The sequence below is a fragment of the Lactuca serriola genome, chromosome 8 (genome assembly GCF_051521515.1).
Source record: "Lactuca serriola cultivar US96UC23 chromosome 8, Lser_US96UC23_V15, whole genome shotgun sequence".
Taxonomy (NCBI): Eukaryota; Viridiplantae; Streptophyta; class Magnoliopsida; order Asterales; family Asteraceae; genus Lactuca; species Lactuca serriola.
The window spans coordinates 202871756-202885955 of NC_136415.1; the positions used below are offsets into that span (position 1 = coordinate 202871756).

Below are 14200 nucleotides of genomic sequence, written 5' to 3' on the forward strand. Positions count from 1 at the left end.
TTCTATATAATTTGATTTTTTGATTGAACTTATTTGTTTCGTCACACTTATACCTTTGAATCGATTAGATCCAAAAGGTTTGATCCGCCTTACTAATACGTTTGAATGCTTCTGGAACCCGGGGCTCATATTTAAAATGTGTATGAAGTATGAACCATTTTGATGCCCATTTTACCCTTGAGGCCTTGACCTCTTTCCATTGACTATGACCTCTTCAAAGCAACCACCCTCATCATCAGCGCCTCCTCTCCGGTGTATCACCCTCACATCGACGCTTCCCCTCAGCAACTGTGGGTGTGTACTAGAGAGAACTCCAAGAACTGAAGATGCCGCATAAGACCTTCATGGGTTCATTTTCCCAATTAGGTCTATAACAGTTCTAATTTTGATTGTGATAATTCGTATTTCAGGTTGCCGCTGCAAAAACAGTTGTGATAATTCGCATCTCTTGTGTCTAATTTGAACTCGCCTCTTTTTATCTGCCTCATTGATGATAATTTCATTTGCTTCACTTGTATTGCTGTGATTATTCAAAAGCAGTTACTTCTTTCAAGTGCATTTTGGTTTAGAAATTTAGCAAATTAATACCAACATTGTTCCATTCCTACTACTTGTTATGAAGTTCAATGTTTCTATGAGAACTCTGAAGTTGACTCTTAACGTTCTTTTAACATCAAAACTCGAGGTTCATACAAAATTTAATACGCAATTTTGAAATTTATACCAAATATCAAAAGGATGAACAGTGGATTACTTGATTTGATTTATGGAAGACACCAGTGTCTTAGTCTCGTGAAAGACACCATTTTTGCTTTTAGTTTTTGCTGTTAACTGCCAGGTTCGTCGGAGACACCGTTTCGATCACAATACAGTAAATTTTAGGGGTATGTATGGGACGGTTTGGTTCGGTTATTGGTCAAAACCGAACCATAACCATTATGATTAGTTAATGCATTTTGGTATGGTTAATATTGGTTATGGTTAATGGTTTTTTTGTTAACGGTTTTGGTTAATTGTTAATATTGGTTAACCATAACGTTCAAAATAATATTAATGGCGAAAATATATTGACATAAAAAAATGAAAACCGAATACAAAAAAGTCATTGACACCAATGTTTGTAACCTAGCTTATAATAATATAAGACCGGAGGGTGTGGGAGGGAAGCTTCCCTCACTTTTTGTGGGCCATACCCTCATTTCCCTCACTTTTCTTTCCCTCACCTAAAATCAAGGATTGGGTGGGAAGCCATTCCCTCACTTTTTTTTTAATTATATTTCATACATATATTATACTCATTTTGTAGGGAATTAAAAACCATGAGTTTTGATATATTTTTTATATTTATTTAGTAGGTATATAATATTGCAGCTTTTTCCCCCCACCTTTCTCTCACCCACGGAGTGGTGTGCAGGTGAGGGAAGCTTCCCTCACCTCTTTCCTGCACCCACTCCGTCCAACCTAATAAAATGTATACCTTTGATACTCAGAGTGAGATAAAACATAGACACATTCAAAATAAAAAACATTTAATAAAAATATAAAACTTAAAAAAAAAGGACGTTAATAATTAATAATTTCATATATTGATAATTGATATTAACATTAAAATAAAGCCAAACATTCATACACGTTCAATGCGATTAAATCAAAAACTATAAAATAAAATAGCCAAACTTTATATTATGTGTTATCTGGAAAAAAAAATTCAATGACTCATATACATTCAATGTGATTAAATCAAAAAATCCTTCGAATAAGTTTATAAAGTCAAAACAATCTTTGATTAGGATTAGCGGTGTGAGAAACGTCCATTTATGATTATGAGTGTGAAGATTAAACTAATTGTGAATAATGTTTACAAATTGTAGAATTAGCGGATTAAGAATTACAACATTAGTGAATAATCTAACTATTGGCAAGATTGGAAGATTGTGTGTTTGTGTGATCAGTCTTTGATAGTTTGATTGCTCGTTCGTCTCATAATAAGTGAGGATTAATGAATTATATTTTGAAATTTTAATGGGTCTTAATAAGTTTGACTATATTATTTTATGTATAATCTATAATTTTTATATATTAAAACATAAAGTTAGCGGTTCGGTTAATAATGGTTCGATTAACCTATAAAACCATAACCGAACCGTTAGTTATTAGTTAACAAAAATTTAAAACCGAACCAATGGTTTTTAAAATGGTTCGGTTATATCGGTTAATTTGGTTATGGTTCGGTTTTTCGGTTATTATGCTCACCCCTAGTAAATTTAACCCAAAAAGTAGAACCAATTGCAATTTTATGGCTCAATCTTTTAGGTTCATTTGTGCTTCATGATATGTTCTTGATTTGCTCAATCTTTGTGACTTGATGATTAATTATCTGGAGTATCTTCTACTAGGAAAAGGGCTTTGAAACCCTGGTGTTGAAATTACCATTGATTACTAATCAGTCACATGTAAATGCTAAAATCTTTCAGAACTTCATATATTTCTAACAATCTTTGCTTGTCATAAGGTCCCCTTGGTCAAGGTATTGCCAATGCTATTTGCCAAAAAGCATCTAGCTGCCCGATACAATAAATCTCATGCCAAGATCATCAACCACTACATGTAAGATTTCAAATCTCTTTTTAGTTATCATAAAAATTCAATCTTTTTTACAAAATATTTCTTTATTTTTTATTCAGATATTATATTTTTGGAGATGGTTGCCAAATGGAAGGGATTGCAAATGAAGCATGTTCACAAGTTGATTGCCTTTTATGACGATAACCACATCTTGATTATTAACTTCATATATTTCTAACAATCTTTGCTTGTCATAAGGTCCCCTTGGTCAAGGTATTGCCAATGCTATTTGCCAAAAAGCATCTAGCTGCCCGATACAATAAATCTCATGCCAAGATCATCAACCACTACATGTAAGATTTCAAATCTCTTTTTAGTTATCATAAAAATTCAATCTTTTTTACAAAATATTTCTTTATTTTTTATTCAGATATTATATTTTTGGAGATGGTTGCCAAATGGAAGGGATTGCAAATGAAGCATGTTCACAAGTTGATTGCCTTTTATGACGATAACCACATCTTGATTATTAACCGAAGCTTGATTGGGTTTGATTTGGAAGTTTGATCCTTGTTTGTGAATTTGCTATAGAAAGAGTAGATATTAACCCTGATTTGATTGCAATAACTTTGTATTCTCTTCCTTTTGAAGAAAAATGCTTACATATCATTAGATTTTAGATCCTGTCAACTTTACAATTTATTGGACAGAAAGGTAAAATGATCATTTTTAATTTTTAGCACAGCAATTTAGAGGTCTAATCAAACAATATATTTTCATTCGTTATTCATTCATAGCCTCTAAATCATCCGGCCTATCATTCAGAGGTTGTCAAATAACCCCTTAGTTTATACTCTTTTAACATAAAACTTATGTTTTTTTATTATTTATATGTTTCTAGTAGTATCCAATATTAATATCAACTGTGAAGATATATTAAAAATTGTTATAAGTCAGTAGTAGATTCTATTTATATTCTAAATTTATAAGTTTATGTAACATAATAAAGGTATAAACTATTATTGGAAATGGAATGAAGAAAAAAACAAAGATTTAAAAATTAGGTCATGAAAAGTTTTTAAATGAAAATTAGTATTTAGTGTCTGGATTGGTGGGCCCATATTCCCAGCAAATATGAGCCAACCAATTTTTTACAACGAAAATTCAAAGGGTCCGAATAATCCACAAAACTTGCAAAACTCCTCTCACCTGTTTAGCTTAATTCAAAACTTCAATACAGAATACAACTGTTCTTAAAGAGAGGAAGAAACAAGATGTCATACGCACATGTCCAGATGTTCATGGAAAAGTTGAAGCAGCTGATGTACTGCAATGATATTCCAGTTATCAACAACCCATCAATCATATGTGAAAGGCCTCAATTCCAACTTCTTTATGAAGAGCTTGACTCCATGATCCAAACCCTTTTCAATACCGAAGACCAAGATGTACACGACTTTGAAAACGTCAGAAAACTGAAGAAAAGATTCAAAGCTGCAGCTGAAGAGGCAGAAGATATAGTTGATATTTTTGTATCTGCTGTCCACTGTAGAAATAACGGATATTTCCCTAGATCTGATGTCTTTCAGCCCTCTCTCCACCTTGAGGTTGTTATGAGATCAATCAATTCTATCAAGATGGAATCCATGAATATCAGCATCGATAACATGAAGATGGACTCTTCTCTGAAAACTGACACACTGAAAATGCAATCTGCTGGAACTTCCGGCAGTAGAAGTTCACTCGGATCGAAGAAATTATTAGAAAAAGTCGGTGTGGGGTTTGATCGTGATGTTGAGATAATACGGGACAAACTTGCTGAAGATGGAAAGCATCTGGATGTGGTCTCTATTGTTGGTATGGGTGGAATCGGTAAGACAACCCTTGCTAACAAAGTCTTCACTGATCGATTTGTTGTTTATCATTTTCATGTCCGTGGATGGGTCACTGTTTCACAGACATATGACAAGCGGGATCTGTTGATTCAAGTTCTGTCATCCATAGATGATCAATTAGAGCTTGAAGAAGCAACGGACTCTCAGCTTCATAAAATGTTGCACAGGAGCCTATACTGTCAGAGATTTTTAATTGTAGTTGATGATATCTGGAGTAAAGAGGCATGGGGTAAGTTGAAGTTGTTTTTCCCTGATCATAACACTGGAAGTCGAATTCTACTTACTAGTCGCCTCACTGAAGTTGCTTTGCATGCAAAATCACATGGACTCATTCATCATTTACAACATTTGACAGAAGAAGAAAGTTGGAAGTTGCTATGTGGGAAGGTGTTCCAAGGAGACGAATGTCCCAAATGGTTGATTGATCCTGGAAAGAAAATTGCAAAAAACTGTCATGGATTGCCTCTTTCTGTGGTTGTGATGGCAGGAGTTCTAGCAAAAGAAACAAGGACTAAAGATTTATGGCTAAAAATTTCTTGCAGTTTCCATTCATACATTGCTAGTGACGAGAAAGGATGTCTGGAAACAATAGCATTAAGTTACGACCATCTGCCTCTTCACTTGAGAGACTGCTTTCTCTGTCTGGGAGGGTTTTCAGAAGACTACCAGATTGATTCACAAAGGTTGATTTGTTTATGGATGGCTGAGGGATTTATACAAGAAGATGGAAGTCGAAGCTTGGAGGAAATTGCCAAGGGTTACCTGATGGATCTAGTTGACAGAAATCTTCTAATTGTAGAAAGGAGGTATGTATTGGGTGATGTCAGTCGTTGTAAAGTCCATGATCTTGTGAGGCAGGTATGTGTGGAAAAAGGAAAAGAAGAAAGATTCTTGCTGAAAATAGACTGGCCACCATCTAAACATCATCTCTGTGAGGTAATTACCTCATATAAGCAACGCCGTGTGTTTACAAATCAAGATATCGACATTATGAGTTTGTCTTATCCGCCCACCCCAAGTATTCGATCACTTGTGTGCTATCAAAGGGAAACGACCTTAACTCACAATATCTCAAAGTTTTTCCATTCCTTTGCACTTCTTAGGGTGTTAAATCTAGAAATATGTGAATTGAATTATTTTTCACCCGGTTTAGCATTACTAGTTCACTTAAGGTACCTTGCCATTTGGCAGTCATTATTTCCATCATCAATATGCAATTTATGGAACCTTCAAACCCTCATTGTTAGAACAAGTTCTAGTTCTATGGTTTTACCTAGTAACATATCAGACTTGGTAAATCTGAGGAATTTATACTGTAAAGCAGATCTTTATCTTCCTTCCATTGGAAAACCCATGAAACTACTGGAATTTATTTCGAAAGTGGTGTTGGGAGATGGGGTAGATAATTTTCAGAAATGTTTTCCTGGGATCAAGCATCTTACAACTACTCTTTACTCTGACGAGGAAAATGACTTTGAAGTACTCCATCACCTTCAAATATTGAGGTTAACTGGGTCGGGCTACAGCAGAAGGAGATCAGTTGAGGGAGAATTGGTCAGAGGTGAACCAAACTTGGGAAAGAATCACATTATAATTAGGTTCCCTTCAACACTGAAAGAGCTTCTACTTGTAAGGTGTGGTCTACCGTGGAGCGACATATCGATCGTTCAATCCTTACCTAATCTTGAGGCTCTTATAATAAAAGACAATGGATTTGAGGGAACCCTGTGGAAAACAGGTGAGGAGCAGTTTCAACGACTAAAATTCTTGAGACTTGAAGAGTTAAGTATTAAACAATGGGAAGCCTCAAGTATCAACTTTCCATGTCTCGAAAAATTACAGGTGCTGAAATGCGTTGATCTTGGAGAGATACCCCTTGAATTAGGGGATATTTCAACGCTTATGTATATTCACATTGAGAATTGTGGTGCTTCTCTTCTCGAATCCGTTCGACAATTTCGACAGGAGCAAGATGATGCGGGAAACTATGAACTGAAGATCAAAGTTGATGGAAAAAAAATGCCCTCTTGTGTGCCCAAGCATGATGATTAATACATTTTAGTCGGAGTCACAACTGACACCATGAATGTTTAGTACATAACTTGTTGGTCTGTTTGCTACCTAGTCCAGTGTCTGTTTGTATTCTTTACCCAAAATATGGTATTGTTCAATTTGATTTTTTCTCTTATCTAGTTGAACCTTTGTTTTTAGTCAAATCTTTCTTAGCTGAGCTAGTAGTGAAAGAATAAGGCAACTTGGCATTATTTGTCTTGTATGAAAGAAACAATCTACTCCAACAATCTGAATTAAACATCCTTTGGGAGCAAATGTTTCAGTTAGTTGTGAGTTTATTACTGTTGACTGCGTTCTTCCTTCCATCATATGGACCATGGATGACTTTTGCTCTTGTGTTTAGAAACTTGGTCTCAAAGCAAGATAATTTTTTTTCTTTCTTTCTAAATATTGAATGCAACTCTTTGATATGCAGAAACAAGATGCCACATAATGGAACTTCATTTCAACACTTTTTAAATGAGTTAAATTCTTGATTCAAAACATAAAGCAAACAACTCATGTACCAAATGCTAAGTTTGTGCAATGCCAAATAGCCTCTTTTTACCCGGCACGGGTGTTTTTGGATCCGTTTAATAGTGTTTCGGTTTATTCGATTTTTTAGATATATATAAACCAAAATACACGGAAGTTGGTTTAATTAGTTTTGATTATACGATTCAGTTAGCCGATTAAACATTTATAATAGGGGTGTGAAATAAACCAAAATACAGATAAGTTGTAACCCTAGTTTAGCATTAAAAACACATGCACCCTAGAAATTTTGTAAAGTAAAATTCGACTTCCGTTTTTACAACTTACTAATGTTTTAACATTTAAGAAATTGCAAAGTAACCCAAAAACTGAATAACCCCAACCAAATGTAAATATTAATCTAATTGCTTATTCGGTGCATGTGAAATACTAAAAAATTAACTAAAACCGAAATGAATTACCCAAAAATTGAAAAGCCCTAACCAAGTAACCCAAGCCTTACTTAGGTTAGGCGAGATTCGGTTTTGTTTATTTTATGACACCCGTACAAAACATGAGAATTAGTATTCATTTCTAAATCAAAACTGACCCTTTGAATGTTTAGTATATGCATTATGTGAGCATGCTAAAATACAGCTTAGAGCACTCGCAACATTTATTAAGAGGTTCATAAGCAACTACACATGTATGAACAACAAATTGAGCTACAAAGTAAATGTGGGAGTTCATCTCCGTTGGTTTGTCTGCATTAATCTCATGGAACAGAATCTCTGATTACAGTTCCATTGGGATCCACAAAACCAATACATATACTAACCATTCAAAAGTAATTTCATTTTCAACCCTCTTAAAATCAACATCTTTCCACAATCTACATAAAACCATATTACACATTACCCAACTAGTCCCCAAAGTCTCAACTATTTGGTGTTAAAGAATTACATATATCAACTTACACAACACAAAGACACAGTAAAAGTGAGCAAATTCATTAAAAACTATATAATCTCGGCATTCACCATTGAAAGGTCAAACTTTCTTCCCATTGAAAAGTCAAACTATATAATCTCGGCATTCACCATCGAAAAGTCAAACTTTCTTCCCATTTTCCATTCGATTCATACTAAAAATGTTGTGCACAAAGTTACAGAATGGAGCATGCTTTTTGACCTCTTTGCTTCTTTTTCTTCTTTTGCTTTGGTGGCTGAAGAACCACTTTAATGTCTGCGTCAAAAACCATCTTCACGTTCTGCAATAACCATATACGTGCAAAAAAGACGTAAATGCCCTTGCATCCACATCATTGAAAACAGTTTCATTGGTGTCTCATAAAAAAATGCAGCTTCTTTCATCTTTAGATGTCCCATGAAAAAAATTGTAACTTTATTTTTGGTATTTGCCTCACGAACAATCAATCGAATATTATAACAACTTTTATGTTCCAAGCTCTTAAGGTAGATTACAAAACTGCCCTAGTGTTTTTAAGGATATTTAGACCTTTGACTAATAGTCAAACATTGGAATTTCATGGGACAAATATACATTCAAAATGAGCATAAATATGACATATCACCTGCTGTGTTTTTGAACTACACTCGATGTAAGCAGGGGCCCAATTAGCTTCTTCAGCTCCTGTCCCTACGCAAGTATAAATATAATAATATCATTATTAAAAAATATTAAAAAGTATTCGAGGTACTGCATTAAGATGGATAGTTTTGTAAAACATATTCATGAGTAAGGAGGCCCTCTTTCTTAAACATTATTCATCATGTGATATATCTCAAGGGTTGTTTTGTCATTTAAGAGAAGTTAAACATTTTCAAAAGAAATTGCATAATTGGTTATGAATTCAACTTATTGCCCACAAGACTATTATATTTCAGAATTATAGGCATTTAGCTATCGACCAATTATTATAATAATCATAAAGAACATAATAGTTCAGTGACTAAAAAGAGAAGTGTAATACCTTGAAAACTGTTTTTCCTCATTAATATGTGAAGCTATAAAGCATGTAAGGGGCTCACTTGGATGTTACTTCTTTCTTTTCGACTTAATAGAGACAGTTTTAACTGGGTAAGCTATATATGAGTGTTTCTTTTCCACTGAACACAGAAAGTCATAGAAATGAGACTTTCCACATCAAGTCCTAACCTTTTACAGATTTGCCCTCATTTATTTTTTCTTTATATTTCCCTGAGTGCTCTCAAATATTTTTTTAAACATCATTTTAAATGGGAGTCGTTTGTAATTGTACCTGAGCTATAGTTATTGGAAGTGCACCAGGATGGTCACTCAAAAACTGTGTATCATCTCGAAGATCTACAAAAGATATAAGCATTTAGTCAGTGTTGGAGGGTATTTTGGTCATTTGAGGTCTTGTCTTGTCTACATTTACTAATGACTTGTAGTTTCTCTCTTTTATAACAATTGCAAAAGTTCAATTTTTAGGATGTTTAAATTGAAAAGCATCCCATTTTGGCAACCATTCTTCATCACAAAAACAAAAATGTTGGAGGGTATTTTGGTCATTTGATTGATAGTTTAATACAAAGTCTTGGAAAGAAAATGAGAGTAATTGCAAATATTCATTTTGTAGTGAATGAAGGTTGAAAAGAATCTAACCAAGCTTTGTTCCAACAAGGATGATTGGAACACCTGGCGCATAATGCCTCAATTCAGGAATCCACTACAAAATTACAACAAACCCATTAAGATTATTACATGATCTATTTTAGTCAAATTTTCCAAAATTAATTTCACGAATACACACAACTTAGTAACAAATACTTCGAATAAGTTGGTTATCATGTTAGAAACTTAGAATAGTATTAACTATTAAGTTAATTAAATGATACACCGAATGTACTTTTGCTAATAGAAGGGTTAAATGCAAGAAACAACATCTTTCTTTCATTTCTTTCTATTACAGCATTGTACTTTAAATTTTTTTTATTAAGGCACTGTAGTTTGAAAAATCTCCCCAATTATAACAGCATTCTAAAAGTTGCTTTGTATTTCGAGAATATTGCAATAACTGCATAGATTCTTCCAAAGTACAATGCAAAAATAGGAAACAAAAAAATGGGATGTTGTACATTACTATTTGTATATTTCTTGCATTTAAAATTTAAAAATAAATGCAATATTAAGAGAAAATTACAGAAATGATCCCTCTACTTTCTGATTTTTACCATGTTTAGCCAAAATCATAACAGTTTTCAATTTTAGTCCTCATTTCAATGTTTCATATCAACATTGGTCCCCGGAACCTTGAAATAAGAACCAAATCGATAGAAAACCTTAAAATAAGGACCACTATTGATACAAAATCCTAAAATAAAAACAAAAACTGGAAGAAAAAAAAAGTTACAACTTTGAACTAAACACGGTAAAAATCAGAAAGCACAGGGACCATTTCTGTAATTTACTCCAATACAATATCAATAAAGACAGAATTACATATATTTCTATTTTACTGTTGTAGTTCACAAAAGTTTCTTATTCATGCATTGAACTTAGAAAAATACACCCAATTATATCATTCTACTTCCAATGTTTTCTTATTAATATAATGTACTTTGGAAAAATCTAACCCACTATACCATTGTACTGTGAACTTTTTTCTTATTAAGGCATTTTTATTTGAAAAATCTATCTACTTATAGCACTGTACTTCTAAAGTTATCTTATTAAGGCATTGCATTTTCAAAAATCTACAGAATTATGCCCTTATACTTTGACTTTTTTCTTATTAAGGCCTACTTTGAAAATTCCATCCAGGTATAGCATTGTACTTTGATCTTTTTGCTAATTAAGGCGTTTTACTTTGAAAGTTTTACCCAATTATAGCATTATGCTTTTGATGTTTCTTATCAAGGCATTGTACTCCGAAAGATTTACCCATTTATAGCATTGTACTTTCAATGTTTTCTTACTAAGGCATCGTAGTGGTATACTCTAGATTTAGAACACAAGAATTAGGGCACAGACTACTTAATTATAGCTGAATGATTACAAACTAACTCCCATTCTAGAGGAAATGAGTTTCCCAAACAATCAAAAGCTAACCTCACCCCTATTTATACTGATGCAACAGACAAGAGACAGAAAATGACAAAAATGTCCTTAGGCCTGTTAACATTTATTCTATATTCAGGAAATACTCTTAAACTAGTCAACACTAAATCTTTAACCTTCTTGTGTAAGTAAACCTCACCATGCAGTTTGAAAAAATACTTGGTTACGGTATTCTACTTTGAAATTTTCTTATTAAGGCATTGTACTTCGAAAATATAATCCAATTATAGCATTGTACTTTCCAATTTTTCTTATTTAACCTAGTATATAAATAAATGAAAATTTTTATTTCTAGTATATAGACCAACCACCTATTTTCGATAAGAACAACTGACCTTGAACCAAGGGCTTCACTTCAAATATTTATTGCCAAAAGTTGTCATCCGTGACTTTGTATCTTCGTCCAACTCCCCCACCTGAAAAAGGTTTTTTCTCCTTCCAAATTTTCTATAAACGAATTTAATATATTATTTAACAAAGTTGAGGCTTTAGTGCAACAGACAAAATGAATAAAAAAAAATCCAACAATGTACTTACACTCGGAAATCCATGTGTGGGGAATAATGATTGTGTGTGTGACACAAAATACACTGCTTTAATTGAAAGATTTAGTTATTAAAAGATTTAGTTTCTAAAGTTTACATAGGTATAATCAGAGAGCAACAGAAAAACTCACAAAGAAGATTATTAAATTGAAAGTCCACTCAGGTATATAACAGACCACAGCTGATTCATAAATGGTCTGTACAAAATCTAAAAATGATCATATAATGAATATGTAATGTCTACCTGTTAAACAGATTATTAGATGTTCAATTCATATCCAAATTTACATGCAACGAACAATAATGAGGATCTATATTTGTGGTCCCATCAAGAAAGCATAAGTTAGTAATAGTAACTTACTTTTCAAACAATAGAGTAAGACATTTACAGCCAAATGAAAATATAAACTGTTAGCCTTATCGGTATTTAAGTATAGGGCAACATCAAAAATAATTAGTCTACTAACTGTGGTTTATATCCTTTTCCATGTTGTTAATTAATAATTACTGTGTTATTAGCAAATGCACATGTGACAACTTCTCATATTTGGACATAGTACTATTAAGTTAAATATAACCAAATACCATAGGCATGCAAAAGATAAATTGTTAGGAATTAGAATTGACTATTAGAAAAGAGGGACATGGTATCTTACTTGTACTCTGCCCAAAATGCCAAATCTCTCCGAGTTTTTTATTGGTTAGACTTCCTTTGATGTGGCAGAGTAGTTGTTTTATCATACAAGGAGGAATTGCCAGATCAACTGTCATGTCCCTTGAGACTCCCTTGAACTGCATGATGACAAGATATCAAACACATCATGAGTAAAAACAGGTTCTACCAAATCAAAGACAACTTATTTATATTGAATGAAGAAACTAATTATGATGTGTTTGTTAGTAAGAGTGGAAGACCAAAAGAAGAAAGCAAATATACAAACAGGGAATGGAAATTCACACATAAGAACTTCAGCTTGAAGGTACAGATAACTGATTAATCTAGCATATTAGTCCTTACATCAGGAATAATTTCCCATACATCCATAATCACCCTTTGAGACTACCGTATAACACAAACTACCTGTTAATAAACTTCAATTCCACTTCTTCTCACCAATTCTCTGAGTTTTATCATGTGCAGATCAACCTAACCATAGTCAAGCAGAAACGAAAATTATAGTATTTCAAAGAAGCAAAAACGATTTTACTCAAACTAACGGTTGAAAATTTGAGGAATTGAAGCAATTACTAAAAGAAGCCAAAAACAAATATTGAACAGCTCAATTCATCCTGTTCACTCATAACATCGAACAGTAGTTATTCCATAAAATTCGTACTAAATTGAACTACTAAAGAATTGAATTATGCTAAATTTTAACAAAGAAAACGAAGTTTGTACCAAATTCTGGAAAAAAGGCGTTGATAGTGGTGGTGGATCGGTGATGGCGAGCAACAGAATGAACAGTTTAGTAATTTTAGGGCTCGGGGTAATGGTAACTTCAGAGATTTACTTTGTTTGCTTGGTAACTTCAATTTTGGTGCTAAAGAATTACATATATCAACTTACACAACACAAAACACAATAAAAGTGAGCAAATTCATTAAAAACTATATAATGAGCATACGTATGACATACATGCAAAAAAGATGTAAATGCCCTTGCATCCACTTCATTGAAAACAGTTTCATTGGCGTCTCATAAAAAATGCAACTTCTTTCATCTTTAGATAATTAGATGTCACATTGAAAAAATTGCAACTTTAATTTTGGTATTTGCCTCACGAATATTATAACTGCTTTTATGTTCCAAACTCTTAACTTAAGAGTCTTAAGGTAGATTACAAAACTGCCCTAGTGTTTTTAAGGATATTTAGACCTTTGACTAATAGTCAAACATTGGAATTTCATGGGACAAATATACATACGAAATGAACATAAGTATGACATATCACCTGCTGTGTTTTTGAACTACACTCGATGTAAGCAGGGGCACCAATTAGCTTCTTCAGCTCCTCTCCCTATGCAATTATAAATATAATAATATCATTATTAAAAATATTAAAAAGTATTCGAGGTACTAAATTAAGATGGATGGTTTTGTAAAACATATTCATGGGTAATTGGAGGCCATCTTTCTTAAACATTATTCATCATGTGATATATCTCAAGGATTGTTTTGTCATTTAAGAGAAGTTAAACTTTTTCAAAAGAAATTGCATAATTGGTTATGAAGTCAACTTAATGCCCAAAAGACTATTATATTTCATAATTATAGCCATTTAGCCATCGACCAATTATTATAATAATCATAAAGAACACAATAATTCAGTGACTAAAAAGAGAAGTGTAATACCTTGAAAACTGTTTTTCCTTATTAATATGTGAAACTATAAAGCGCGTCACTTGGATGTTACATCTTTCTTTTCGACTTAATAGAGACAGTTTTAACTGGGTAAGCTATATATGAGTGTTTCTTTTCGACTGAACATAGAAAGTCATAGAAATAAGACTTTCCACATCAAGTCCTAACCTTTTTACAGATTTGCCCTTATTTATTTTTTCTTT

General features: G+C 33.0%; 1 protein-coding gene and 1 long non-coding RNA gene across 17 annotated transcripts; one reads left to right on the top strand and one right to left on the bottom strand.

Moving 5' to 3' along the window:
* The first annotated feature begins 3744 nt into the window (after positions 1-3744).
* On the top strand, positions 3745-6670 carry LOC145071182 (putative late blight resistance protein homolog R1A-3). Of its 2 annotated transcripts, XM_079018105.1 has the most exons (2): positions 3745-4689; positions 4816-6670. In XM_079018105.1, exons 1-2 carry the CDS (start codon positions 3840-3842, stop codon positions 6510-6512), a joined length of 2547 nt encoding a protein of 848 aa, XP_078874231.1. In that variant the 5' UTR covers positions 3745-3839; the 3' UTR covers positions 6513-6670. The 2 variants fall into 2 exon arrangements, with proteins under 2 accessions (XP_078874231.1, XP_078874230.1); XM_079018104.1 differs by having other exon boundaries at positions 3745-6670.
* A 1150-nt stretch (positions 6671-7820) lies between these two features.
* LOC145071186 (uncharacterized) lies at positions 7821-13312 on the bottom strand. Of its 15 annotated transcripts, XR_013690290.1 has the most exons (10): positions 13035-13303; positions 12717-12782; positions 12292-12427; positions 11767-11832; positions 11628-11683; positions 11426-11537; positions 9636-9699; positions 9268-9332; positions 8581-8645; positions 7821-8256 (listed from the first exon to the last, which is right to left on the bottom strand). It is a non-coding gene; the product is annotated as an uncharacterized LOC145071186 (long non-coding RNA). The 15 variants fall into 15 exon arrangements; XR_013690284.1 differs by having other exon boundaries at positions 11767-12427; positions 13035-13311; XR_013690283.1 differs by having other exon boundaries at positions 11628-11680; positions 11767-12427; positions 13035-13310.
* Between the last annotated feature and the right edge of the window lie 888 nt (positions 13313-14200).